The sequence below is a fragment of the Myotis daubentonii genome, chromosome 1, assembly GCF_963259705.1.
Source record: "Myotis daubentonii chromosome 1, mMyoDau2.1, whole genome shotgun sequence".
Lineage (NCBI taxonomy): Eukaryota > Metazoa > Chordata > Mammalia > Chiroptera > Vespertilionidae > Myotis > Myotis daubentonii.
Window position 1 is genome coordinate 222,922,536 of NC_081840.1, and position 27,680 is coordinate 222,950,215.

General features: G+C 42.5%; 1 protein-coding gene across 4 annotated transcripts in view; it reads right to left on the reverse strand.

Moving 5' to 3' along the window:
• SLIT2 (slit guidance ligand 2) overlaps positions 1 to 27,680 on the reverse strand; it is a 361,028-nt gene that overhangs the window by 20,750 nt on the left and 312,598 nt on the right. For all 4 annotated transcript variants that reach the window (XM_059674520.1, XM_059674503.1, XM_059674511.1 and 1 more), the window contains 4 exons: positions 12,387 to 12,480; positions 5,570 to 5,707; positions 5,223 to 5,463; positions 3,575 to 3,705 (listed from right to left, as the gene is read on the reverse strand). In XM_059674520.1, the coding sequence (XP_059530503.1) occupies positions 3,575 to 3,705; positions 5,223 to 5,463; positions 5,570 to 5,707; positions 12,387 to 12,480 (604 nt within the window). The remainder of the gene's footprint in view (positions 1 to 3,574; positions 3,706 to 5,222; positions 5,464 to 5,569; positions 5,708 to 12,386; positions 12,481 to 27,680) is intronic.

Here is a 27,680-nt window from a genome sequence, read left to right on the forward strand (position 1 = left end):
GGCGATCAGGCCAGCAGGGGAGGGCAGTTGGGGGCGATCAGGCCAGCAGGGGAGGGCAGTTGGGGTCAATCTGGCTGGCAGGGGAGGGCAGTTGGGGGCAATCAGGCCGGCAGGAGAGTGGTTAGGGGCGATCAGGATGGCAGGCAGAAGCAGTTAGGGGCAATCAGGCAGGCATGCAGGCAAGCAGTTAGAAGCCAGTGGTCCTGAATTGTGAGAGGGATGTGGGCGATCGGGCCGACAGGGATCGAGCCTAAACCGGCAGTCGGACATCCTCTGAGGGGGGTCCCAGATTGGAGAGGGTGCAGGTTGGGCTGAAGGACAGCCCCCCCGAATTTCGTGCACCGGGCCACTAGGCAGGCGCTCTCTCTCTCTCTCTCTCTCTCTCTCTCTCTCTCTCTCTCTTTCTCTCTCTCTCTCTCTATATATATATAAGGCTGATATGCAAAGTGTCCCCTTGGGAGTTCAACTGGGAAACTAAGAGTATGATCGCTTGCTACAACATGCGCTGACCACCAGGGGGTGGCACAGAACGAAGGAAGGCCCCGGCCGGCAGCCAGCAACTGGGGAAGGAAGGCCCCAGCTGGCAGCCAGAAGGAAGGCCCCGGCTGGCAGTGGAAGACCCTGATTGGCCCTATCGCTGGCCAGGCCTAGGGACCTACCTGTGCACGAATTTTATGCACAGGGCCTCTAGTTTACATGTAATACATATTAATCAATTCAGTCAGACTATCATCTCTCTATTTGAATTTCAGGTAATTGTTGTTTCTTTTCTTTTCCTTAAAAAATGTAATAACTTTTCTTGAGTGTTGTGCCATAAACTGACGAGCAAGCATTAGTTAAAAACGATGCTTTTCCTAGACTTCTGATTCATATTGTAAAATGAGTCACATGGTATTAATGGTATTTATAAATGCCACAGGGTGTACTCTATTGCTTGTTAGGCAAAAATGGTAATGAACATAAACTCAAAATAAGCTCTTTATAGTAATTCCTCATTTGTGTATGACTTATCCTGGTTTCTACAACTTATCTAGAAATGCTTTAAATATACATATTTTTGTGAGAACTAGCTTTAATAAGCTAACCTCAAGAGCCTTTATTATGGTTTCTGAAAGTATTCTACTGTTTCACTGCATAGAATAAAACAAAAACATCAACCCCAAAAATGAACCACAAAAATCAATATTCTGCAATCTTTTTATGGGCTGAATCAAATTGAGGCTATATGATTTAAGGTCTATCAATACCTTCAGTGTTGGCACTAATTCATTACCATTTGGAGATGAAGAAACGATCTCATTTCACTTGGAAACCAATAATTATGTGTTTGTTTCCATGATGTAAATATTCCCAAATGGGTTAGCTCACCACCAAAAGGATTCCACTCATGGCTACAATTGGCATTGACTTTCCTGGAACTGTTATGGAGGATTAAATAGTATATGAAGGCTTTTGAAACACATTGATTACATATATATATATATATATATATATATATATATATATATATATATGAATAACACAAACAACATACAGGCCAGTATCTCTACTTAGTCCCAATCAATGCCCACATATTAGTTGTCAAGCTTGTTTGGCCTACAGATGCATTGTGTTCACCACAAAGGGTATTTTAAAATAATCTGAATCAATATTTAAAGGAGGGAAAACTTTATAGTTAAAAAACTTGATATTTCTTCCTTTAGTTGGAAAAGCTGGAGTTGTAGCAAACGTGGCAGATTCAGGGAGAACTGAGGAGATGTAGCCTAGTCCTGTTTGGACAAAGATTTGCTTTTGGTTCACCCCAGTCACAACCACTCCTATTGTATTGCCAACATCAAGGCTGTTTGTAATAAAGGAATAGGTCTCTTAAACGTTAGATCTCTTCAAGAGAAACAAAATGATGCCCAGCGGCATGGCTCAGTGGTTAATCATGGACCTATGAACCCTATGGTCATGGTTCAATTCCTGGTCAGGGCATATGTTGGGTTGTAGGCTCGATCCCCAGTAGGGGGCGTGCAGAAGGCAACCGATCAATGATTATCTCTCATCATTGATATTTCTATCTCTTTCTCCCTCTCCTTTCTTCTCTGAAATCAATAACCATATATATATAAGTAACAGAATGAGAACATATTCTTTTCTTTCAATTGGTCTGTTTAGTTCATTTAAATTACCTGCCTAGGAAAACAGACTGCATATAGCGTTATGACCCTGCTCTAAATGTGTGACTACTCTATTTCTACATGTGAAGAAATTTACTAGGTAACTTTTCTGCAGGATGACAGAGTTAGTGTTGAGACTGGACAGAGGGGCTCTGAAGGTTAGTCTTATGCCTCATAAATACCTTCCCTTTCACGTCCCCAATGTACCATCAATATCATTATATTATGTAAAAAAAGACTTCCAAAATGAATGATAAAATTATCTATGATATATTCTATGCAACCATTGGTTTATTACATGAAAGCTCTCTAAGGGCAGGAGTTTTGTTCCTGAAAGTTTGGAACAGGGCCTTGCACACAGTAGGTGCTCAATAAACATGTGTTGCATGAATAGTAACTTTATATTTCTCACTGTGCTGAGTTTCTACTGCAGTTGTTTCTCTAGAGCTATGCTCCACAGATCTTTACGGGCTCTGAGCCCTAGGAAGCTCCAGTGTGACTTACGTTACTGGGACTAGTGGGTTCATTGTTTTCTGGCATCCTATTTGGCCACAGGGAAGCACCAGGCAGGAGGTTGTTGGGAGGTAGGAGAGTGAGGTTGTGTATTTAAAACCCTGGTTCCTTCCCTGGGAGCTCACTTCACTGAAGGTCAGAGCTCCTGCCCTGCAATCCTCTCCACATTCCTTTTCTGGTCCTGTATTTCCATAGCCTCTGCCTCCTCTCACTCCTACAAGCAGATGGGTGGGAGCAGCATCCCTCCTTTCTAGCCCCAGGGCAAAATACTACCCCTACCAAGCTTTGTAAATACAGGTGTTCCCCACTTTTCAAAAGTTCACTCTACTTCCACTTTACTTTAAGAGAGACACTACATTAGCACCTGCTTTCCTAACCAAAAGAAAGGAATCTGACGGAAGGAATGGGAAGATAAGACGCTTCAGCTTTTCTTTTAGAAAGGGAAATACTAGTAGCGTTTGTTTTTCAGTGAGCCTCTGTAGAGACAGTGAGGCGCCCAGAGCAGCAACTGTGGTAGCCTCAAGCTCCTTCCCAGGACCCATACCCAGAATCTCAGCATCCCCTAGCTTTGAACTGCATGTGAGAACATCTGTGCTCTACCTCTGTGCATTTTGTGCGTCCTTTAGCAGATATGTCCTAAGATAATGGCTTTTCTGCTTTACTCCATTTCGGTTTACAAAGGGTTTTGTGAGAAGGTTCTACTCTTGGGTAGCGGGGGAGACCTGTAGTCCTATAATAAGACTTTCCCGCAATTATCCAACTCATGCCATGGGTAACACACTCATCACAGAGTCTGCTGGAGCCAACTGATCCCTCCCCTCCGCATTACAAAACAACAGAGAAGCAGTGCTTCATGAAACAATAGTTTTCACCTTTCCCAGTAACTGAGAGATCTTCACCTGTAAATGGCAGAGGCCGGGTGAGAGCCGGTGTCGTAGCTGGCGCGCACGCGTCCCCGGTAGAGCTCTACAGCGATGTGGTCCTTGTCCCCCTTGTACAGGAGGATCCCACTGTCTTCATCGGTAGCAATCTAAGGGGGGAGGACACTTCCGTTAGTAGGTTGGGTCGTCACCCAAACACATTTCATCAAAAAGAAACAAGGCTGCTTAGTGAAGGGTTTTTTCTAAGCTTTATGTTTTCCTTATGGCTATGAGAAAATACGATACTGTACGTTGAAATCATTACTTGAAAGATGACCTAGTCTAAATTACTTCCTTGCAAATAAATTCCTAAGGAACTTTAAAGATACTTTCATAAACGTATTTTTACTCTTCCTGTACATATGGGCAATGCCAAAGCTTCAAGATGCATGTCCCATGAAATATGCAAAAACAAGGAATTTACATACCTAATTTACACTTCGGGAAATTAAAGCTGGAAACTATTTTCCACAGCATTAGAGTGCACAATATCTAACGGAAATCAAGCTTTCCTCCTTAGCTATCAACTATATTTTCTCAGCAGAGAATGATAACGTCTAATCAGGAATAAAAATGGTGGTGTTTCTGTTCTGTTGAAAAAGAACAATAACATGCACCTAGGTAAACACCGCTGCCTGTGCTTGCACTTGCAGCTTTCCACTCACCTGCTCGCCCTGCTTCTGTAATGGACTGTATTTATGGCATATGTGAAATGCGACTGCGCTGAGCAAGGTCGACTTTCATATTTCATATAAAGAAGCGAATTCTTTATTGTGATGGCATGAGAAGAGGGACATCTCTCTTTCTGTCCTGCTTCCTGGCTTTTAAAGAAGCAGTTCTGTTAAAGTTAGGACCTAAGCCCAAACAGCACTGGGCACTTCTCATAACAATCAATGTGGCTCTGCTGGCAGCCAGGGAGACAGGCTTTTCCGTAAAGAAGGCCTGGCTGCCTCCCGGGGTCCCATTCCCCGTGACTTCTAAAGAACGGCCCGCCCCTCCCTGGGTGCCAAGGTAAACCAAATGCAGAGTGGGACCGATAGGAAAGAGGCTAAAACCATTTGAACTCAAAACATATAGAATATTTTATTTACTGGATAAAACTAACCTGCCCCCTGTCACCTACAGGTATTACCTCTAATCTACTCTCACCTTGTCTACAGGGCACTGAATCACTGACTCAGAGGTAAAGGTGACTTGGTGGAAAGACTAGCAATAAATCTGTTTGTTAATTTCATGTCTATTCTCAAAGGTTTCCGGTTGGAAAGTTGTAAGACGCTCGCTGGATATTTTGCAGAGTGTAGAGCCCAGACTGCAGTCATAAAGATAAATGAATAAAAAGCCTTTACCCAAGCACAAAACAAAGATATATATTTTGTTACTGTGTGTGTGATTTTCTCAAACAAGTAATGAATAAAAATGCCCGGTTCCCACTTAGCTTAGAAAAACATAAATGTTGGCGAGAAGACTGACGCTTTCCCACAGGGGGTGCTGTCTGTTATTGTGTTCTGCGGCCCGTAACTGTCTATGTGACAAATAACATCACTCCCAAACCACCACCGTGTTTATGCTGTAGAGCTGGATTTGGCTTTCGATGAGATCGGCTCTTGCTGGTGGGGGGGAACCTTACCTGAAGTGAGATGTTCGTTTGAGGCCGAACCTTGGCCGAAGGAATTTGAAGATAGGACTCCTTGTTTACAAAATTCACACTAACCAGCTTCTCACACTTCTCCCCCTGGTAGCCAGGCAAACACTGGCATATGGGCTCATTTATCCTGACGATGCACTGAGCTCCATTCTGACACTCAAAATTGTCACAGGGGCTGGTTCGAGGGAGGACCATGGGCGGAGAAAATTCACAGAACAAGCCACTAGGGAAAGAAGAGAAACATGCTGATTAGGTGTTACTGAATGGCCACTGTGCACGGAATCCCGTGAGCCCTAACTCTCCACACAGATGTGAACTTCTCTTCGCACCTGTAACCGTCGGGGCAGATGCACGTATAGCCGTTCACTGCGTCCGTGCAGTGGGCCCCGTTTTTACACTTGTGATCCTGGCAGTCGTCGAAATCCACGTCACAGTGCTCGCCGATGTAGCCTGGGGTGCAGTCACATCTGTTTGAACAAGCAAGTAAATGATTTCAAACCCAACTGAGCCAAAATAAGTCAAACAGTTGCATGTCATCTAGGAAAAGATGGCACCATCTTTAAAAAATGTACTTAGACATGCTCACAGAGCCCCAAACTAAAGGAAGCCTAGAACACAGTACTGGTCTGCAAAGTACCCCATGGCTTCTCACTGGGAACTGTCAGGGGAATGGTGATTTTTATCGCCTGACCAGAGTGAGTACCCATAATCCAAATAAGAATAGAATCAGTGCACAGGGTTCCTTCTCTCTATCTTGTTTGCTTTCCCACTTTCTTCCTCCCTTCATCCCTCCCTCTCTGTGGCTCTCTCTCTCTTCTTCCTTTCTCTCTCTCTTTCCCTTCCACCTCCCCTCCTTCCTTCCCCCTCTTCCTTCCTCCCTTTTTCCCCACTTTATTTGCCTATAGTGTCCACTATTTTCAGCTCTAATTCATTGGAGGAGTTGAGATGATAAAAGCGCTATCTATGTTGTCAAATTTACTAGAAAATATTAAGCAATTTCCAAATAAATAACATTTAAAAAATAGATAATAGAGAATAAAATGCATTTTTATGAAAAAATATGTTAACACTGGATACCCTAATCCATAATAAACCCAGAGAATCATTATGGCAGAACGGGTTGACCTAATGGAGTGAGACAGGGAAGCTGACACAGAATCCCGGGGCCAGTCTCTTGCATAGCTTCTCAGCCTGTTCCTGCTGGTGGAGTGCCGGTGGGTCTCAGCTGCTCTGATGCTGAAGGACCAGGGATAACATACAGGTGATGTTCTTGGAGCACTTCCTCTGTGCCAGACCCCGCCCTAACCACTTGGCTTATGTGGATTCACTGAATGCTCTCTGCCAGAAACCAACTCCAGCATGTTCAGCAGGGCTGCATCTGGGAATGGCTGAGGGCATTTCCCCAAACCTGAAAAGGGATGATTGTTTGCTGCCAGAGAGCTCAGGGCATCTTAATCTACATGTTATTGCCTCCTACTGGCCAAACACTTGGACAGCCATAGGCTAATTCCCCCATTCTGACAATGCTTGTGTATATGAAACCCTGACCCTTTGAAGTGTATATCTCTGCCTCACCTCAGGAAAAGTTGTGTTAATGAAAAGCATGGGGTCCTGGGATGAGGAGACCTTAGACCTAAGAACTTAGAACTTAGCTCCTTCAGCTAGGCTCCTCTGACCCCCAATGCCTTTCAAAATTATGCTTCGTCTCTGGACTCCTATTTAATCTATGCACAGCCTTCTCCAGATTTGCTGAACCCTTCTTGATGCTGGGACAAGAACCCCGGCAGCTCTCCACAGTCCCTTGACATGGGTGCTACCATTACTCCACTCTACAGGGGAGGGAAATAGAGGACACGTTGTTTAAGCATGTTACCCAAGGACATTCAGCTTGTGAGTGCCACAGCCAGAAACTGAACCCAGGAAATCTGACAAGAGCCTGGGTTTCTAACCACTGCACGAGGCTGTTTGATAATTAACCCTGTAGGGCTGTCTGTAAAACCTGCCCCTCTCCAGTGCTGATCATTGGAATCTCTACTATGACAGCAGGTCTCAGGACTTGAGTTGCTTGAGGGAAAGCAGTGTGGCCAGAGCAGGGGTTCTGAGCTATGCTTTGTGGAGCTATAGGCGACCATGGACCCCTACAGATATGGCCATGGCAGGGGGTGAGGTGTTTCTGGTAGCTTCCCTCCACCCTCTCTCTGCCTCCCAACACTCTCTTGTTGTAATTTATCAGTTTTACACACTGGGCTCCCATGAGCATTTCTATTTTGGGTTTAAGAAAGGCTTCTAAGGCCCTGGCCGGTGTGGCTCAGGTGGTTGGGCATCATCTCATGCACCAAAGGGTTGTTGGTTCAATTTCCGATGAGGGCACCTTTCCCGGTTGTGGGTTCAATCCCAGTCAGGGTACATGTAGGAAGCAACCTATCAATGTCTCTTTTGCACCTCGATGTTTCTCTCTCTCCCCCTCTTCCTTCCTCTCTCTCTAAAATCCTACATAATAAAAGGCTAATATGCAAATTGACCAAACAGTGGAACGACCAGTCGCTATGATGCACACTGTCCACAAGGGGGCAGACGCTCAACACAGGAGCTTCCCCCTGGTGGTCAGTGTGCTCCCACAGGGGGAGCACCGCTCAGTCAGAAGCCCTGAGCCAGGCTCATGGCTGGCGAGTGAAGTGGTGATGGCGGGAGCCTCTCCCGCTTCCACAGCAGCACTAAGGATGTCCTACTGATGGCTTAGGCCCATGGGGAGTGGGCCTACACCATCAGTCAGACATCCCCCGAGAGTTCCCAGACTGCGAGAGGGTGCAGGCCAGGCTGAGCCCCCCCCCCCAGTGCACAGATTTTGTGCACCAGGCCTCTAGTCAATAAATTAAAAGAAAAGGTTTGCTGACTTTAAGAAGACAAATATGGAAACTATGGTTTAGCTTTACAGAATTTGGACTTGGCTGTTAGAACTGGGTTTATATCCTGGCTTTATTCTTAAGTGTATGTCAACTTCACTAAGTTACGTAATCTAAGTGTTCATTTCCTCATCTGTAACATATATAGAATAAAATCATTTCCATCTCATAGGTTTGTTAAAATATTTAATAAAACTACCATCTATAAAATAATTAGCATAGTGTTTGATTTATAATGCATGATCAATAAACGGTAGTTATATTTTTAAATAATTCCATTAAGTCTTTATAATTCTATAAAGCCTTTATGGTTAGGCTGTAGCAATTACCCACTTTTCTATTTTAAAGCCATTAGGGTTTAAGTGAATGAGGATAATTAAAAACACCCAAGTGAATGTGGACATTCTTGAACGCCAGAGGCTTTGTCTGCAAATGCAACATTGGGATTTAAGAGCTACTGGATAACTGATGAATTAAAATAAATGGGCTAGCACAGAGACTTTCAGCTCTGCCTGTGTGAATTAAGACATAAAACTAGCTCACTGCATAAGCGTGCTTCCCCTAGAGCCAGTGGTTTCAGTGCTAAATCATAACACTGCAGAGTAAAGAAGTCTGAAGTGACGTGGACCCTAAGTGGCTGTAGACACTGAAATAGATGGACAAGCACCAAGAGAAGAGCCTCCATCCATGTTAATGTGAGCAGAGCTAAAGGGCCGAGCATTAAAAGAAAGAAGTACTCTGAAACACACTGAATTATTTATCTGAGAAAAGAAATCAAAGCAAAAGATAAGAGAGCCATACATTCACCATAGTGGCTAAGAGCTATTTTATATTCTCTTCTCTACCAACGCCATTTCTCAAGCCCCTTAGAACTTGGAGTCACATTATAACCAACATTTTTTTCTTCTTCTTTTGGTCTTTCTTTTGCTCCTCAGATCTAGCTTTAAAACAGGAAGAAAATATTTAATTAGGAATTCCTTAAAGTTGTATTATCAATAAAACCTATCATATTCCCTCAACTCCATTATCTGGCCAGGAGTGAGGAAGAAAGCAAAGACTATAAAATATACTGTTTGGAAGCCCAAACGCTGACTAAGTAAGATGCATGCTTGAAAATACTGCTTATGGCATATCGTGGTCTAAAAATATCTCAAAGCAATTTAGGAGATTTATGAGGTATATAATGAAGCAAGAGAAGTAAAACCAGCTCTCTCAGTTTAGTAATAAGAAAATGAAGTAACAGTACAAGTTGTTCAAACAACATTTGTCAGGAGAGATTTTTCTTTAGCAGCATTCAAATAGTTTTGGTTTTTAAGTCCATTTTCTTTTTGCACCTCCCTTTCCCACAATGTGCAGTTTTTTAGAATGTGGGAGTAATGGCACATACTATGACTTCACCTCCTTTCTGCTAAGCTACATCCAGCTGTAAAACAAGCTCACAAATGACTGTGAAAACCACAGGTTCCCAAATCAGCGAACCCATAATCCAGGAAGATGCACTTTGAAGAGTGTGCACCTAGAGCTGCCTGTATGGCTCAGTCGTTGAGTGTTGATCCATGAGCCAAAAGGTTATTGGTTCAATTCCCAGTCATGGCATATGCTGTGGTTGCCGGCTTGATCCCCAGTAGAAGGTGTGCAGGAGGCAGCCGATTAATGATTCTCCCTCATCATTGATGTTTCTCTCTCTCCCTCTCTGTCTGAAATCAATAAAAACAACTGAAAAAAAGAGTGTGCAACCTCAAAAATTAAAAACAGAACTACCTTATGACCCAGCAATCCCATTTCTGGGTATTTATCCAAAGAAACCCAAAACACTAATTCGAAAAGAGATATGTACCCCTATGGTCATTGCAAAGTCACTTACAATAGTCAAGACATGGAAGCAACCTAAGTGCCCATTGATAGATGAGTGGATAAAGAAGATGTGGCACATGCATACAATAGAATAGAACACGGTCATGAAAAGAATGAAATCTTTCCATTTCTGACAACATGAATGGATCTCCAGGGTATTGTGCTCAGTGATATAAGTCAGACAGAGAAAGACAAACACCATATGATTTCACTTATATGTAGAATCTAAAGAACCAAATAAATGAACAAACAAAACAGAAACAGACTCATAGATACAGAGAACAAACTAATGGTTGCCAGAGGGTAGAGGAGTTGGGGGACTGGGTGAAAAAGATGAAGGGATTAGAAACTACAAATCGGTAGTTGCAATGTAGTCAGGGGACTATAAAGTACGGCATAGGAACTGTATTCAATAATATTGTTATAATTATGTATAGTGCCAAGTGGGTACTGGACTTATTAAGCTATCACTTTGTAAATTATATAAATGTCTAACCACTAAGCTGTATACCTGAAACTAATATAACATAATGTTGAATGTCAACTGTAACTGAAAAAAGAGTATGCAATCTCATGATGGTAATAGAAGACATTGAATTAAAGATTCATCTTTTTGAAGATGAACTTCCTCATTCTGTAATGGTTTCCATTGTCTTACTAATATTTTATCTTATAACTGCATTGCACAAAATCCTATGAAACCTATATAGCAGCTAAGCAGTTATGGAAAACCACCTTCTCTGCTGATGATTTTATCTGAGAAATGATATTTGTAATGGAAGTGATAGACTTTCAACTTGCCAACTGTGGGCAGATCAAAGACATTAGGAGTTCAACTAATTTATGTACAGTATATAGATGAACAAAAATGCAATGCAGAATTTTGTATAAAGATTTTACTAAGAATTCTGTGGTTTTTTGGGAAGTATAAACTAAAATTTGAAAAGTAGTATAAAAGATATTCTTTTCCTTTTCAGTAAGTCATCAAATGGAATCAGTAGATGTTGCAACTGTATCTGTATATTCTAAAATGATAAATTTTAAGCCAAGTTGCATCAAAGAATTAAATATATCTTGAGAATAGATATTTTTCAGATTCGTCTTTAAAGGCAGTGACGGGGTCTTGGTAATACTGACCCTTACCTCCCATCCTACAGACAATGTCTGATGATCCATTGACAAATTTCAATGTTAGAGTCCCAGCTTGAATCCCATCTCCTCTCACAAAACTGTTCCTGACCTGAGTCACTTTTAATTCTCTGAATCCCATGGCAATGATGCCTGAGTAATTTCATCGAGAAGATCAAGTATGTGAAAGTGAGTAGCTATAGAGCAGTATAAAAATATAAGATGGTACTATTGCCACGTGCCCTGACCCATGGCAGGTGCTCAATAAATATTGTGGAAAGGGACAAATGATGTTATTTGCTAGTTGTCTGATGTAAGCACAGCTCAACTCCTGAACCCGGGTGGTTCATCCCTGAGCGTCCGGCTTACCTTCCATAATAAGCCAGCTGCAATGTTAAGAAACTACAAAACTCCTTAGGGGTCACCTGTGTTAGAAGAATCACCCAGCTGGGAAGTATATATCTGAGCTCCAGCTCTGCCCATGAATAACCTTGAGATACCTGGGCAGCCATTGACTGCTCTGGGCCCGGTTTCCTCATGTTTAAAAGGAAGCATTTGGGCACGATGGTCTCTAAACTACTACTGTCTCTAAGGAGAGAAGTTGCTGTTGATAGACCCTTGAGATATTTCAGGATTGTGCCAAAGATGTAATTTAATTTGATACCAAACCTATTTCAGGAAGATTGCTGAGAAAGACATAAAAAATGATTTTGAAGTTCTGAGTTCAGGTGAGGGAGCTCTCTACTCGGAGTGGCTGTATGCTTTACCATCCCCCACAAGACGTATATAAGGTGAAGGGGGTCCTATCAGTGAATATGCTGAGACAACAGGCATGAACTGGGACTGTCCCTGGACAACCTGGGACATAGGGCCCTCTCTCTTCCTCACTTTGGAGAGTTAAAACACTGCTGCAGATCAAATTAAACATTCAAATAATAAAGAACCTACCAGATATTCCAAATTTAGTCAGCCTTCAAAGACATTTTCATAAATATAGTCAAAGGCTATTTTACTTCATGCACACCTTCTTAGGAAGAGTCATGGATAAAAAGAAAACTCTCTCTTTTATTTTATTTTTCAGTGTACTAAAGCAAAGTCCATGCTGTTTATTGCCATTTATACAAATGTTTGGACCCCAGAGAGTATGTTCCTTTAATCCTGAGCAAAGGCGTGAAGCCAGAGCCTGAGGGCAGGTGGAGAAGAGCAGCTCCCAGCAGAGAGGGCCCCCACGTGGTGAGCACCGAGGCAGCCCCTGACTTACTTGACTCCCTTTGGCGTCAGGATGCACTTGGAGTCGTGCTGGCAGGGGTTCAGGTCCTGGGCACAGAAGTCCAGCTTCTCTTCACACAACTCGCCTGTGAACATGGCAAACAGCGTTAGATTAGAGAGGAAGGTGGGCAGCCTTCCGGCAGCAGGCTGTGCCATGGGCCTCAAGTGTGGCCCAGCTTGAGATTGGGGGGAGAATAATCACAAGACAGAAGCAGAGGATCCAAACTGCTGGTTCTGCTGGCACGCAGGCTTATGATTTGGGACAACACAAGTATTGCGATCTGTGACGAATATACTGTTGGATTTAGACAAAGGAAATCTGATTGCTTTTCATGTCTGTTATTATATTAATGTTATTCTGGACTTTTTATGGAGGTATAGCATCTACCCAGAGGATAAATGAATAGCTAATAAATATTCACAGGCTGAGCCCACTCATGTCACCACATCCGCATGCAGGAGCAACCCCATCGACCAGCATCCCAGAGGTCTGGGGTAAATAACTGCTATCCTGACAGTTAGTACCACAGAACAGTCTTGCCTGTTTCAGAGCTTGATGCAGGTAGAATCATTCTGTATTTACCCTTTTATGTCTGGCTTAGTCTATTTAACGTCTGAAAAATTAATCCTCGGATCTTCATAGTCTCCAAGGTCTAATAAGTCTAGAATAAGATATTTTTCCCCACTGATGACTTATTGCAATAGCTCCAGAGAATACTTCTAAGCTACCTCCACCAAGATAGACAGGAAAAAGCAAAAGGAAAATCAATCTAAATAGAGAACATAGACTTTTTTCTGGGCATCAGCCAGCTCGTAAGGAATAGCTTTTGTCAATAAAAGTGAGTGAAGAGCATAACCACGCGGAGTCTAGTCTAGACACACTGTGTTAACTGCATGTCTGACTCTTTCTTAGAAACTTTCTTCAGATACAAATAACATGGTTCTATTTCATTTTCAGATATATTAGGTCAAATAAGATTTTCAGAGAGAGGACTTTCCCAATCATTGTGTGAGAGATTAAGGGGACTGGAAAAATATAAAAGTTCTTTTCTATCTTACTTCTGAATTAATTTTTAATTATTTTAGTGACACATCTATAGGCTGCTGTTCATTTCCAAGAAACTACTGGAACTTTGATTTGTTCAACATATGTGGATTTAAATAGTACTGGTTTAAAAATGAGGAGTTTGCAGCACATCCCTTGTTAGAAGACTATCCTTTTAGTAACGCTTTGCTAAGGGGTAGAAGTAGTTGCCTAATAACTAAAAGTGGCATATTATTCACACTGCAAGCATCTTTTTCTATGATGCAAGTATATAAATGTGCTCATCTAAGTGTTACATCAACTTGATCTATGATAAGGTAGGTATTTTTTCTCTGTCTCTTAAGATGAACTCATTGCACTGAAAGTCTCATATATTTCTTGTACAAGAAAGCTTTTTGTGTCCCTAAATCTGTACAAAAATGTTTTCTCAACTATATATGATGAGCTATTTTTAAACAGGGTTTATTTAAAACGTTGTACTTTCTGTTAGTATAAGAAAGGGGTACATGCTTTACTTTTTATTCACTTTGATCTGATCCGATTCGACCCAACCCAACCCAATCCAATTAAGCCAATCTAAACTGTCGCTCATAAAGATTTACTATATGATGTTCTGTGCTAGATGCTGGGGCTACAGGATGGATATGATGGGTCCTGCCCTCAATCATCTCCCAATCTACCACCAGGGGAAGTCTGAGCTGGAGATAGAACATAGAGAATAAGACTTCAGCTCTGAGGGATGAATATAGGAGTTGTCCCTTTCTTCTCTACTGGATATTTCTTCATAAGCTTGTTTTGGGCAAAAGGTGAGAAAGGAAATGATTCTAAGCAATTATTGGCTAAACAGATTGGCAAGTGTGTAATCAGTCACAGCTTTAAGACTAAGTGTGCCAACTTGAGTGTGAAAAGCTACATCAATGTCAAATATTTCTTACCTTATAAGGAATCTATGCTCTAAGAACAGCATAGCAGCAATAGTAATCATTGCTAAAGCTGTGTATGATAGTTCTTTGTGACCATTACATAGCTACACATTGGACTCTCTGGTAAGATTGATTACTTCAAAAAGGATTTGTCTCCTTGTAAGTATCACCAAATACTGTAATATTAACAAGTATTACAAGAGCATTTTCTGCACCCCATTACTGCCTAATTCACTATTCAAGCCCAATCTCCCATTCCTATACTCTTGGCACCTGTGTCTATTCACTGGCTTATGAATTTATCTCAAAGCTGTGCCCAAGCTGATGGTGTTTCATTTTGCTTTAGTAACTTTAATAAGTTCTGTTTTCAATTTTTACATCCATTCTGTGTCCCCTTCTTTGTGAAAATTTCCTAGATATTAACCATTTGTTATTTATGTACAATTTTTATATGCCATGTCTGCTTCTGCCTATCTAATGGTACATATTGTATGCACTGTTACCGACTTAACAATTATATAGTGCTTACTACTATGTGTCAGAGAGTTCTAAAGGCTGTGCAAATATGCCGCCACTAAATGTTCATGAGAATCATAAGGTAAGGTTGTAGGGTTGTTCTGTTTGGGGTGCACTGCATATTATTGGTGCTTATTTAATTCCCTTTCTTTGAAAGTACATTGAGAGCAGTATGCTTGGCATGCATAGCTTTACATATTTTTAGAGTATGGTTTGGAGAAATACTAAAATAATAGTTATTGAAAGAAAGAGTCATGCTTTTCAAGGCAATAACTCTATCTTGCTGATCTATATTCAACTTGGATTTCAATTTAACCTTTAGACATTTTTTTCTGGTTCATTTTATTGAATAGTCACTCATGAATAATAACTAGGTTATGCTCTTTTCTTTAAACATTATTTTAGATTTCCCCTGGCCAAATGTTAAAATAAATATTTTCATTGGGCTATTTAATTTGTTGTAATTGTATTGGAGTATGTCGTATTTGGGGGGAGGCAGCCTTTAAAGTTTAAATAGTGTCCCATAGTGGTGAGACCTAGGAGCTCAATATAAGATGGGAAATGTAGCCCTAACTGGTTTGGCTCAGTGGAAAGAGTGTCAGCCTATGGACTCAAGAGTCCCAGGTTCGATTCTGGTCAAGGGCATGTACCTTGGTTGCAGGCACATCCCCAGTAGGGAGTGTGCAGGAGGCAGCTGATCGATGTTTCTCTCTCATTGATGTGATGTTTCTAACTCTCTATCCCTCTCCCTTCCTCTCTGTAAAAAATCAATAAAATATACTTTAACAAAGATGGGAAATGTAGCAAGCCCCATAGATAAATGCAGGACTTGAATATCTCCTTCTCAATCAGCAAAGAAAAACTTGATGTTTGAAAATACCACTGTATTTCCAGGAATAATGGAAATAAAATGCACTAACAGTTCTGTGCTCATATGTTTTTAGCCACTAATGAAAAACTTCTCATGCCCTAACCGGTTTGGCTCAGTGGATAGAGCATCAGCCTGCGGACTCAAGGGTCCCAGGTTTGATTCTGGTCAAGGGCATGTACCTTGGTTGCGGGCACATTCCCAGTAGGAAGTGTGCAGGAGGCAGCTGATCAATGTTTCTCTCTCATTGATGTGATGTTTCTAACTCTCTATCCCACTCCCTTCCTCTCTGTAAAAAAAAAAAATCAATAGAAACTTCTCAAAACCTCAGAGTATTGAGAGGAAATTATGCTCTTCTTCTTCCTCTTTTCTCTGTCTTCTTTTTCTCCTGTTACTCCTCCTCCTCCTACTTCTTCTTCTTCATCATCTTCTTCTCCTTCTCCTCTTCCTCTATATCATCATCATCATCATCATCATCATCATCATCAGTATGTGTGTAGTCAAAGCAAGACGTGTGAGTGGAAAATCAGGAAGAAATAAAAGGTACCTGACTTTGCTTTTTCAACGGCCCAGGGCCTGCCTCAGGTCATACCATCAGTGGTTGCCCCACTTCCTGAGATGATGAAGTGTGAGGTGACAAAAAGGAAAAATGGAAATGTTCTTTCCATATAGTTAATGTTATAATCTGTTAATTTTATAAGCAGGTCTTTATATTTTTAACCCGGCATCAGGAAAGATAAGTCAGCCCATTGGAGTGGATAAGGTCAACGTGGTTGAATACAGATTAAATTTCGGTGCCCAAGAACTCCTCAAAAGACAGGGGTCCAAACAGACCTTGACTGTGTAATTTGACACCAATCAGGAAAGCCTATTTCTTTGCTCTCAGCCCTGGATCCTTAAAGGTCCCCAATGATAAAGCTATAGTGTGGACTACCATGGTTGCCTGGCATTTATGACCTCACTTCTGATGAGACAAGGAAATTCCTCTTCCTCATGCTCCTAGTTTTCAGCTCCTTTGTTGATGAAATGTTACAAAGTTGTGTGTGTGTGAGTTGTCTGTGTTTTCAAGAAATAGAGAGTGGTCAACCAAACAGCCTATTGCCACCACTTCCGGATATGAGAGTTAGTGTATGATTGGTTCTAACTTGTAAAAAAAAAAAGCATCATGTGTCTTAAATAGAGATGACTTTCTTTATAAGAAAATAATGTCTGATTGTGTCTGTCTGGTAAAAATGGCAGAGAGTGGGACTGAAAATGCCTGAGTTCTATAGTTACACTAATGTGCGCTGTGATGGAACAGGGGAAGAGTGATGTTCACTTCCCTAAAAGGCTGCGATTCCTCAAAGCCTACTCGAGAAAGAGATACAATTCATTATATACTGAACACCTGTACATGTGGATTTTATGAAGAACTTTATGTGCTGGTAATGTGACCATACATCCTGGCTTGCTCAGGACAGTCCTGGTTTACACCTGTTGACCCAAGGTAATTTTCAATAGTGCCCCCATGTACCCACACAGATGCCCTGACTCGGATGATAAATGTCATGGTCATATGAGCAGTAAAAGCTGAATCATCAGAGTCAATGTTCTGTTTGGAGTGACGAGTGAACGAGCATAAAGGGAGAAATCATAGGCAGAAACTACTCTGACCGGGTGAGATGACATTTGGGTTGCTGAGTTATTGCTTGGAATGGCCTTCTGCAACTTATTCAGTATAAAAGAGTGGACTGGTTGCAGAGAAGTGAACTGTTTTATTGCTCTGGGCCCCAATTCTTCATTGGTGAAATGAGGTTCTGAAATTGAAGGTATACAAGGTCTACTGTGGCTCTAAAAAGTATTTTAAAAATGCTTATAAAGAGACGGATAACGCAGATCGCAAGTTAGCAGAGGGAGCATCACACTGAACTGCACAAAATAATGTTATTGTATTCAGTGGCAAAAACAAAGTGTCAGCGATGCCCAGAGCCCCCTAAGGTACCAACACTGTGAATCTCATTGCAAAGAGGCAGAAATCTCGGTGCACTTTGATGGTTCTTCCGGGAAATAGTGCCTGGAGTTGGCCTTGCCTCCTGTTTCATTTTAGATCCATGAACCGAACTGATGCTAATGTTCCTTCCTTTTTAAACACGAGGGGCCTTTCCCTTTTATCTTCATTTGTACTTCTGGTATCTTCAGTTATCGTTTTGTTTACATCTTATTGCCAACTTACCAAAATAGTTTTATACCTGTTCTATAAACTTCTCCCATGGAGTGATCTGCCTATGGCTTTTCTAATGATTCTGACAGCAAATCAGATTTCTAACATTATCCTGTTTTGAGTGGCAATTATGTATGAGTCCCTGTGTTAAATGCTTGGAGTCTAATGGTGAACAGCAATGACAACAAAGAAATGATATCCCTATTCTCCTTGAGCTTATAATGAGCAGTGGAGCAGAAGAAAGATATTAATCTAATAATTTCACAAGTAACTCTAAAATATCTGATAAATGCTGAGCAGAAAAATGTCCAGGTACTCTGGAAGAGGGACTGACTGTGAGGGAGGCTTTTCTGAAGTGAGCATGGGATGTGAGAGAGAAGTGGGGGTCTCAAGGGCTGACAGCGGTTCTGTGCAGGAGGTGGCATGGGGAATGTGAGCTCTGAGAGACAGGAAGTGAGCCCAGGAGAGTGTAGTGCCAGAGATGGCCACAGGAGTTGGCTGGGCCCACTTGGTAGAATGTCTTTAATCTATGAGCATTGATGGGGTACCATTGCAGGGTTTGAAGATGGATGATGTTCAGATGACATCTGCACTTTGAAAAGAACTTTCTGGCTGTAGTAGAAGATGGATTACAGAGGGGCAGACATGAATGGACATGAGAGATGACTTGGCTTGCACTCCATTGGTGATAGAGGAGATACAAATGGCCTGGAGAGGTGGTCAGGAAGCCAAATAGGTGAACATTTGTGATGGATTTGGATGATGAGGCAGTTGAGGGAAGGAGGTGTCTGGAACTTCTAGGTGTCTGGTGTGTATATTTGGAAGTGCTTTTTAGTGACACGGGCAACACTGAAAGAAGATCAAGTTTTGTGGTGCAAAGATCAAGAGTTTTAACTATGGTGATGTGGTCTTATGGGTTGAATGTGTCCCCCCCCCCCCCCCCCCTCGCAAATACATATGTATGTTGGAGTCCTCCAGCACCTCAAAATGTAAACTTATTTGGAGGTAACATCATTATAGAGGAAATCAATTTTAAAGAAAAAACACACGAAATCATCAGGGTGGGCCCTATTCCAATATGGCTGACGTTCTTATAAAAAGGGAAAATGTGACAGAGAGAGATGATATGAAGAGCCACAAGGAGAAGGTGCCCAGCTACAGGCCAAGCAGAGAAACCTGCAGCAGGTTCTCCCTCACAGCACTCAGAGGACCAGGCCAGCTGACACTTGGATCTCAGGCTCCCAACCTCCAGAACTGAGAGACAATATATTTCTGTTGTTTAAGCCATCCAGTCTCTGGTACTTGTCATAGTAGCACTAGCAAACCGATACAGGTGGTAAATTCTAATTTAATCAAGGTTTAGGGTGGGGAATAAAAGTATACTTCCTCCCTCCCTCCCTCCCTCCCTCCCTCCCTCCCTCCCTCCCTCCCTCCCTCCCTCCCTCCCTTCCTTCCTTCCTTCCTTCCTTCCTTCCTTCCTTCCTTCATGTCTCTTTCCTTTCTTAATTCATTCTATGAGGTTGTTCGCTCCTGAGCCTCAAATTTTCTCCCGGGTCTCAGAGCTTCTTCAGTTGTCTGTAATAAGTGATGCACCTGGTCCAAGACCATGACCTCTGCACTTCAAACGTGGCAAGGTCCGCACAGAGTACAACAGAGTAGTCTGGCATCGCCTTCGTTTGCTGCTCGGGCTAGAAGCCTCTCTGCAAAGCACTGGTTGACTGGGACCAATAAACCCTCAGCCCTCCCTCCAAGGGGAGCCGGCATTAACAGTTAGGGTTTGCGGGACGGGCTACCCAAACATTAGTAAGTGCCAATGACAGATGACGTTAGGCTATTAAAGGTGACAAAGGCAAGAGAACCACACAGGGTGGTGTCTTAGCGAGGGGGAGAAAAGTGAGTCCAATACCTAGTTCCATCAGCTTTACCATAAATTTGGAGATTGGCTTGAACTTTGAATAACAGCTGCACTTCAAAATAACTACTAATATCTGTACTATCTTTAGTTATAAAAATGATACTCTTGAAAGTGTTTTATAAACTTTAATTATGTCAAAGACATCAAGACAACACAAGTGGAAGATACCCGAGCTATTACCAATACGATTTCTGTTTCCCACACAGGCACTCAAATTTCTTAAACAATATTTTTCTAAAAAATACTGGCTTAACTCATGGCACTCTCCCAAATTCTTAACTATGGTGATGCTTTGGCAAATCAATGAATAATGAAGATTCCATCTAGTCCACGGTAGTTAAATGTTTCCTGAAGTGAATAATAGTGTAAAAGAAATTAACCACTTGTAATAGCATCTATTTATATGTACTCTGGAGTGAGAATTTTTTATTTGACCAACATTTTAAAAAAGATGCTTTGGTTTAATAATTTTTATAATGTAGTGTTGGGGGAACACATCTTGAGTTCTATCCAGCAAACGATTAAAGGGGGAGCATGACAAAGTCCTTACCCTGTAACTTCCAATCTGTAATATTTAGAGAAATGAGATGCCCAATTTTTCAGTACCCTGTAGAAGTTCCATTTAGAAACTGCCTAAATGACTTATTATTGTTTTTACGTATTACTGAAAACTATGCTATACGGTCCACAAATTTATTATTACCCCTAAAGAGATTTGTTCTCTTTGTAAATTGTTTTAATCAGAGGCAACGTTTGAAGAGTTACTGGGATGGATGATGCATTGCTTTCTATCTACCAAGAGATCTGGGCAACAGCATGTCTTACCTAGCATGTCAGTTCACAAAGCCTGCTTATCAGAGAAGTTGGTCATATAGTCTCTGGATTAGGATTTCTGGAATTTTCTAATTCAAATCACTCTGTGTTAAGTATTGATTTGCTTTACACTAATGGAGAAATAGGAAAGGGTGGATTTGAATTAATAAATATCTCATCTGAATCTTTCTAAAAGTTAGACCTTTAAATTCAGGTTGGGCATGTCTGTCTACAATAAAAATAATTTCAGTTATGAGTACTATGGCACTTCTGAGATATTGTACTTCACTGTTGCTAGTTTCTGCTAATGTAGCCAGATTAATTTCTTTTTCCCTAAAACAGAAAAAAAAATGTCAGAGTCCATTCTGAGGCTCATGGGTAATGAATGGGGTGGGGAGGGTTCCGTGGCTGACGGTGTAGCCTGTCCTTGTTCCTATTTTTAAATTATGCAAATATATATATATATTGATATTGACAATAATGGAAAGGGAATTTATGACAGCAACCTGAATAACTGGAACAGAATCCTAGTGTTATAACTAATCTGTTATGACATTTTCAAATATACTTGGAACGAGGAAGGAAGTCTGGTTGAATTCCTGACAGAATCCCAAGGACACAGATTTTTGGAGGGTCAAGCGCATCATTCTTCAATTATTTGCATTTGAGCTCTTACTTGCCTCAAGAAAAACCTGAATAAATGGTACCAGTTTACTCTACTTACATTGGCACAGCAATGGAAGTTATCAAAAAACAATTTATTGGACACAATAAGTGAGATTTAATTTTTTAACAGTATACTACTTGAGGATAGGACCTTTATTTATAGTTATACTAGAGGCCTGGTGCACAAAAATTTGTGCACTCAGGGGGGACGGGGGGGGGGTCCCTCAGCCCGGCCTGTGCCCTCTAGCAGTCTGGGACCCCTCGGGAGATAACGACCTGCTGGCTTAGGCCTGCTCCCGGGTGGCAGAGGGCAGGCCCAATCCCTAGGTGCAGCCCCTGGTCAGGCTCAGAGCAGGGCCGACTGGGGAGTTAGGGCGCCTTCCCCTGTCATGCACAGAGCAGGGCAGATTGGGAGGTTGTGATGCCACCCTCAGTCACGCTCAGGGTAGGGCCGATTGGGGGGTTGGGGCACTGCCCCTGTCACACTCAAGGCAGGGTCGATGGGGAGGTTGCGGCGCCACCCCCTGTCATGCACAGAGCAGGGCCCATGAGGGGGGTTGGGGCTCCGTACCCTGTCATGCACAGAGCAGGGCCAATCAGGGGGTTGGGGAGCTCCCCCCTGTCACGCATAGAGCAGGGCCCATCAGGGGGTTGAGGAGCTCCCCCCTGTCACTCACAGAGTAGGGCCGATAGGGGAGTTGGGGCACCGCCCCCTGTCACACTCAGGGCAGGGCAGATCAGGGGGTTGGGCTGCCGCCCTCTATCACCCACAGAGCAGGGCCGATCAGGGGGTTGGGGCGCCGCCACTGTCACACTCAGGGCAGGGCCGATGGGGAGGTTATGGCTCTACCCCATCACACACAGAGCAGGGCCCAAGGGGGGATTGGGGGGGTTGGGGCACCGCCCTCTATCACCCACAGAGCAGGGCCGATCAGGGGGTTGGGGCGCTGCCACTCTCACACTCAGGGCAGGGCCGATGGGGAGGTTATGGCTCTACCCCGTCACACACAGAGCAGAGCCCGTGGGGGGCGGGGGGGTTGGGGCGCCGCACCCTGTCACACACAGAGCCGCAGGGTGATCAGGGGGTTGGGGAGCTCCCCCACATCAGGCACAGAGCAGGGCTGATCAGGGGGTTGGGGCACCTTCCCCTGCCACGAACAGAGCAGGGCAGATAGGGAGGTTGTGGCCCCGCCCTCTGTCACACACAGAGCCATAGGGCAATCAGGGGGTTTGGGCGCTGCCCCCCTCACGCTGATCCCGGTGCCACGCTGATCCCGGTGCCGGGAGGCCTCTCGGCTCCGCTGATCCAAGTGCTGGGAGGCCTCGTGGCTCAGCTAATCCTGGTGCTGGGAGGCATATTACCCTTTTACTATATAGGATGGAGGCCTGGTCCATGGGTGGGGCTGGCTGGTTTGTCCTGAAGGGTGTCCTGGATCAGGGTGGGGGTCCCCACTGGGGTGCCTGGCCAACCTGGGTGAGGGGATAATGGCTGTTTGCAGCTGGTCACACACCCTTCAGGGTGGGGGTCCCCACTGGGGTGCCTGGCCAGTCTGGGTGAGGGGCTGAGGGCTGTTTTCAGGCTGGAGGGTGACGGAATCTCCCAACTGCTCCTTTTTTTCTTTTTTTTTTTTATTCTGGGTCAGCTTTAGCTCTGGCTCCAGCTCTGAGGCCTCTGCTGCTGAAAGAAGGTATCTGGTTTGTTTGGGTTCTATAATCGAAACAATGTATAACTCCAACTCTGAGATCCCAGGCTCGCTGAAAGCAGGTTTCTGGGGTTTTCTTTAGCTTCTATATTTGTTACAATGTTTCTTAAACTGCAAGCTCAGAGGCCGGCAAGGCCGGCGGGGAACGTTGGAGTCCTCCATCACTGAAGCAAGCAAGCCTCATGTTAGTTTCAAGCTGCCTGGCTGACGGCCACCATCTTGGCTGGCAGTTAATTTGCATATCTCGCTGATTAGCCAATGGGAAGGGTAGTGGTTGTTCACTAATTACCATGTTTCTCTTTTATTAGATAGGATATTTGTGCCTCTTTATCCCCATTGAATTACCTAGCAATTATCTGTCACAAAGTAGATACTTGATGGCTGCTGGAAAATGTGACAGATGACACTTATTGGATTGCATCTGGAGGGAAAATATGTTTTTAAATGTTAATAAAGGCGACCCCAATGGCATGAGGGACCATCTAAGGAAACAGAGAATATAAGGAAAACGAGTAGCAGATTTGAGTTCTGACATTGGCCTGAGATGGGCAGACTGTGGACTCAGACACCCCTACACTCTCGTCTGCTAAATCATGACAATCCCAAGGGGAAATGGAGGGGATGAACCTGAGAATCAAGGAAGTGTGTGTGTAAGCACTTAAGTGCATACTCGAGAAAGGTTATGATAAATGGATCTGAATGACTCTCCCTACCAAATTTTAAAAACTCCATCCAATTCTTATCAGAAATTGTACATTTCCTATTTAATTTATTTCATTAGATTCCATATATAAGTGAAATCATATGGTACTTGTCTTTCTCTGACTGGCTTATTTTGCTTAGCATAATGCTCTCCAGGTCCATCTATGTTGTTGCAAAGGGTAAGATTTCCTTCCTTTTTAAGGCTGAGTAGTATTCCATTGTGCAAATGTACCATAGCTGTTTTATCCACTCATCTACTGATGGGCACTTGGGCTCCTTCCAAATCTTGGCTATTGTAAATAACACTGCAATGAACACAGGGGTGCATATATCCTTTCGAATCAGTGTTTTGGGTTTCTTCGGATATATTCCCAGGAGTGGAATTGCTGAGTCATAAAGCAGTTCCATTTTTAATGTTTTGAGGTAACTCCATACTGCTTTCCACAGTGGCTGCACCAATCTGCATGGCCACCAACAGTGCACGGGAGTTTCCTTTTCTCCACTTCCTCACCAGCACTTGTTTGTTGATTTATTGATGATAGCCATTCTGAAAAGTGTGAGGTAATATTTCACTGTGGCTTTCCATTTGATCTTTATTTGTGTAAAGAAAAACATTCTCACCCTATCCAGTTTGGCTCAGTAGATAGAGCGTTGGCCTGCAGACTGAAGGGTCCCAGGTTTGATTGTAGTCAAGGGCATGCACCTTGGTTGCAGGCTCCTCCTAGGCCGGGACCCTGGTTGGGGTTTGGGCTCGTGCAGGAGGCAACCAACCCATGTGTTTCTCTCACATCGATATTTCTCTCTGTCTTTCCCTCTCTCTTCTGCTCTCTCTGAAAACCAATGGAAAAATATCCTCAAGTGAGGATTAAAAAGAAGAAAAACATTCTGTGTCCTCTCTCAGACCTTGCAGTGGAGCAGGGAGATGGGTGAACATAGAGGGAGGACACAGATGATGAGATTCTGGGACTCATCCCAGGTCAGGTTAACTGAACTGGACTTGCACGAAAATCATCTCCCTTTCCTCCTTTCTTGCTGGGCCAGGCTGGAACTATTTGTTGCAGGCTCTGCTCAAGCTTTTCGCCCACATTTCATAGCACATTACCATGGGCAGATGCCCAGTCTCTAATCTTGTCAGTGCTGGTGGTAACAATTGACTGCATTTCCATTAGTAAAGGATTACTTATAAATGGCGTGACTCTATTTCTTATTTTTTTCAAAATAGCCGACATTTTCTGAAGATTCTTTTTCCATATCTGAGGCTTTCTTATTTGTGTTAACTGTCCTGAAATGTGTCCTCTCAGTTGGAAATAGTTAACTGACCTTCGCAATAGGATCAATAAACAATCCAGATCACATGCACTTCCCTGAACTTAATGAAGTCCCATTGTTAGTAGAGAAATACCGAGAACTGATCCTGAGGGACTGTGAATTCCTAAAAATATGGGAGCCGCTCATGAATGTCCTCTTGGTGCCAAAATTGTGCAAAACGGGACACGTGCACAAGCAGGGCATGGCCACAGAGTAACCTCGTGAGATGGAGTTAACCATAATGCAAAATAGGAAAGCTCCAAAAAACATGCTATAAATGTGGATATGAAAATGTTTCCAACAAGGACAATCCTTTTATGTTCTCAGTGATGTAGAATGGACTGCTCCATAATGCCTGTCTGCCAGAGAATTCGATTCATTTTCATAGGCAGGGGTCTCTCTTTGCTCATGAACTGGTGGAGTAACTATCTATCTGATGCTGTTGATTTTCCTGGGATGCGAGGAATGATGACTTCAGCAAAACAACTGGCCTAGTCTGAACTTGCAGTGAGGACCAAAGCCAAAGATTTTGCCCGGTGGACAAGGGTAATGTTTTATGCATTTTTGGAAGCTTAGCACAGTGTCCTGCATAAGGTATTTTCTCAATAAATATCTCTTGAGTTTTCAAAATGGAAAAACTTACCTCCTCAATAAATAAACAGAAAAGGAAGTCTTTTTCAGTACTTCCTCATTGGAACTAAATAATGGAGCTAATTCCAACAGCTACTGAAACTGCAGAAATATTTAAATCCTTTTTTAAAATAAATAAATCCAAGTTGGATTGAATAAGGCTTCGTTAAGCTAGACTGTTGTTCTGGGCTCAGTGGTCCCTGCCTATTAACTTAAGAGCAAACAGGATCATTAAAATGTTTTCTGAGGTTCAAAGGCTTTTAAGAAGGCTTTGCAAGGTTGAAAGATGAATGCAAACCACACAATATCATTAGGCTGCCAATGTATTCTCTATAGTTAAAACAGACTGCAGGTATGACTGCAACTATATTAAATCTGCTATAAAGACCTGACACATCTCGAGGCAGAATTAATAACAGAAGGGGTCACTATTTTTAAAAGATCATGAAAATCCAAAATCATACACCAAACCTAAAAAATGCAACCAAGCCCAAGAGTTCTTCAGCATTTACTATTTCCTCCCACTTCAAAGTAGAGTAAGGGGGTGAAGAGAACCAAAGGCTTAACACCAAATAAAGCCTTTTCATCATAGTGAGCATAAAAAAAAATAATACTTTTTAAAAAGGCAGTACTAAAGAATATGGGGAGAAAAATTTCATTTACACGTGTAATTTCCATTAGGTGGGATTTTCTACATCAAAATAATCCTAAGAATTTCTATGCCATCAGGAATGGCGTCAGCTCATCTATGTCAGTGCAGTGATGATGGTTGGAATTAAATGATGCAAACTTTACATCAGTCATACAAAGCAGCTCTGATATCTCTCGCAGATAGACATGTAACATTTTAAAGTGTTTTTCCATCTATCCTTCCATGTTATTCTGAGGTGGGATAGATGTCATTATCCCTGTTTCACAGAAGAAAAAAAAAGGAAAGGAAATAAAGACTGGGAGTGGCCCCATCCTAAATATTAGGATGAGAAACCTAAGCTTCTCCCATTAGCTGGACAAATTCATCAGAATCCCAGTGATGGAAAGTAGACTCGTCATCAGGGATAATTAATTAGTAGATTAAATTTGCAGGCATTGATTGGATACTTCTTTTCCCTCATGTGTAGATAAAACAGACTGCTTGTCAGCACCTGAATTTTGTGGTTCCCTTTACGCTTTCCAAATGCACATCATTGGACATTGTGTATGGCAAGCTGGCGAGACAGCAGCAGAAAAGCTTGTTGGGTATCATCGGTCAGTTGGGGCCATTGTGAGAGGTAATGATTCTGAGCCTGGACCGTGGCAGCAGATAAGCAGGGACTGGTCCTAGTGCAAGTCCCCCAAGTCAGAGGGCATGCCATGGGGTCAGCAAGGTTTGGATGGACCCCTCTTTATAAGCTGTGGATCCTTGGGTAAGTGCTTTCTCATCGTTTTACACAAGTTATTGCTCCAACCCTTATTGTTCATGTCTACAGGGATTTAAACAGTTTCCCTATGTCAGCTAATTCTAGAACTTTTTTTTTTTTATTATTTAAGAAAATTACCCTCATTGTCATAAAGAAATTGAAATTTCATTTCTAGTTAAGTTTGGGGTTAAAAAATAGAGAACAGTTTGACTGCTTTTAGAAGCAGATTCAGTCATCAGCAGATTCTTGGAAAGAAAAGACATGTTTTATAAACCTAAGCATGAAATTTAGTCAACACATGAAACCACGTGGTGATTGGAAATACGATCGCACTGCCAGGCTTGCTCCTGAGAGCGCACAGAGCTACTTAAGGGCATATTCCTGTGACAGAACAATTGCTATTCTGTTTCTGAGAGACTCAGACCTTAGACACCCCTGCCCCAGACCACCACATGAGTTAGTACTTGGAAAAAGGAGAGATGGCATTTGACCAAGAATGGTATTGAATGCATTAATCCACAGAGAACTGACCAGGCTAGATTTTTACATTTTACAATATGAAACCTTTTTTTTTTTTCATGTTTGTCAACTTAATTGTGT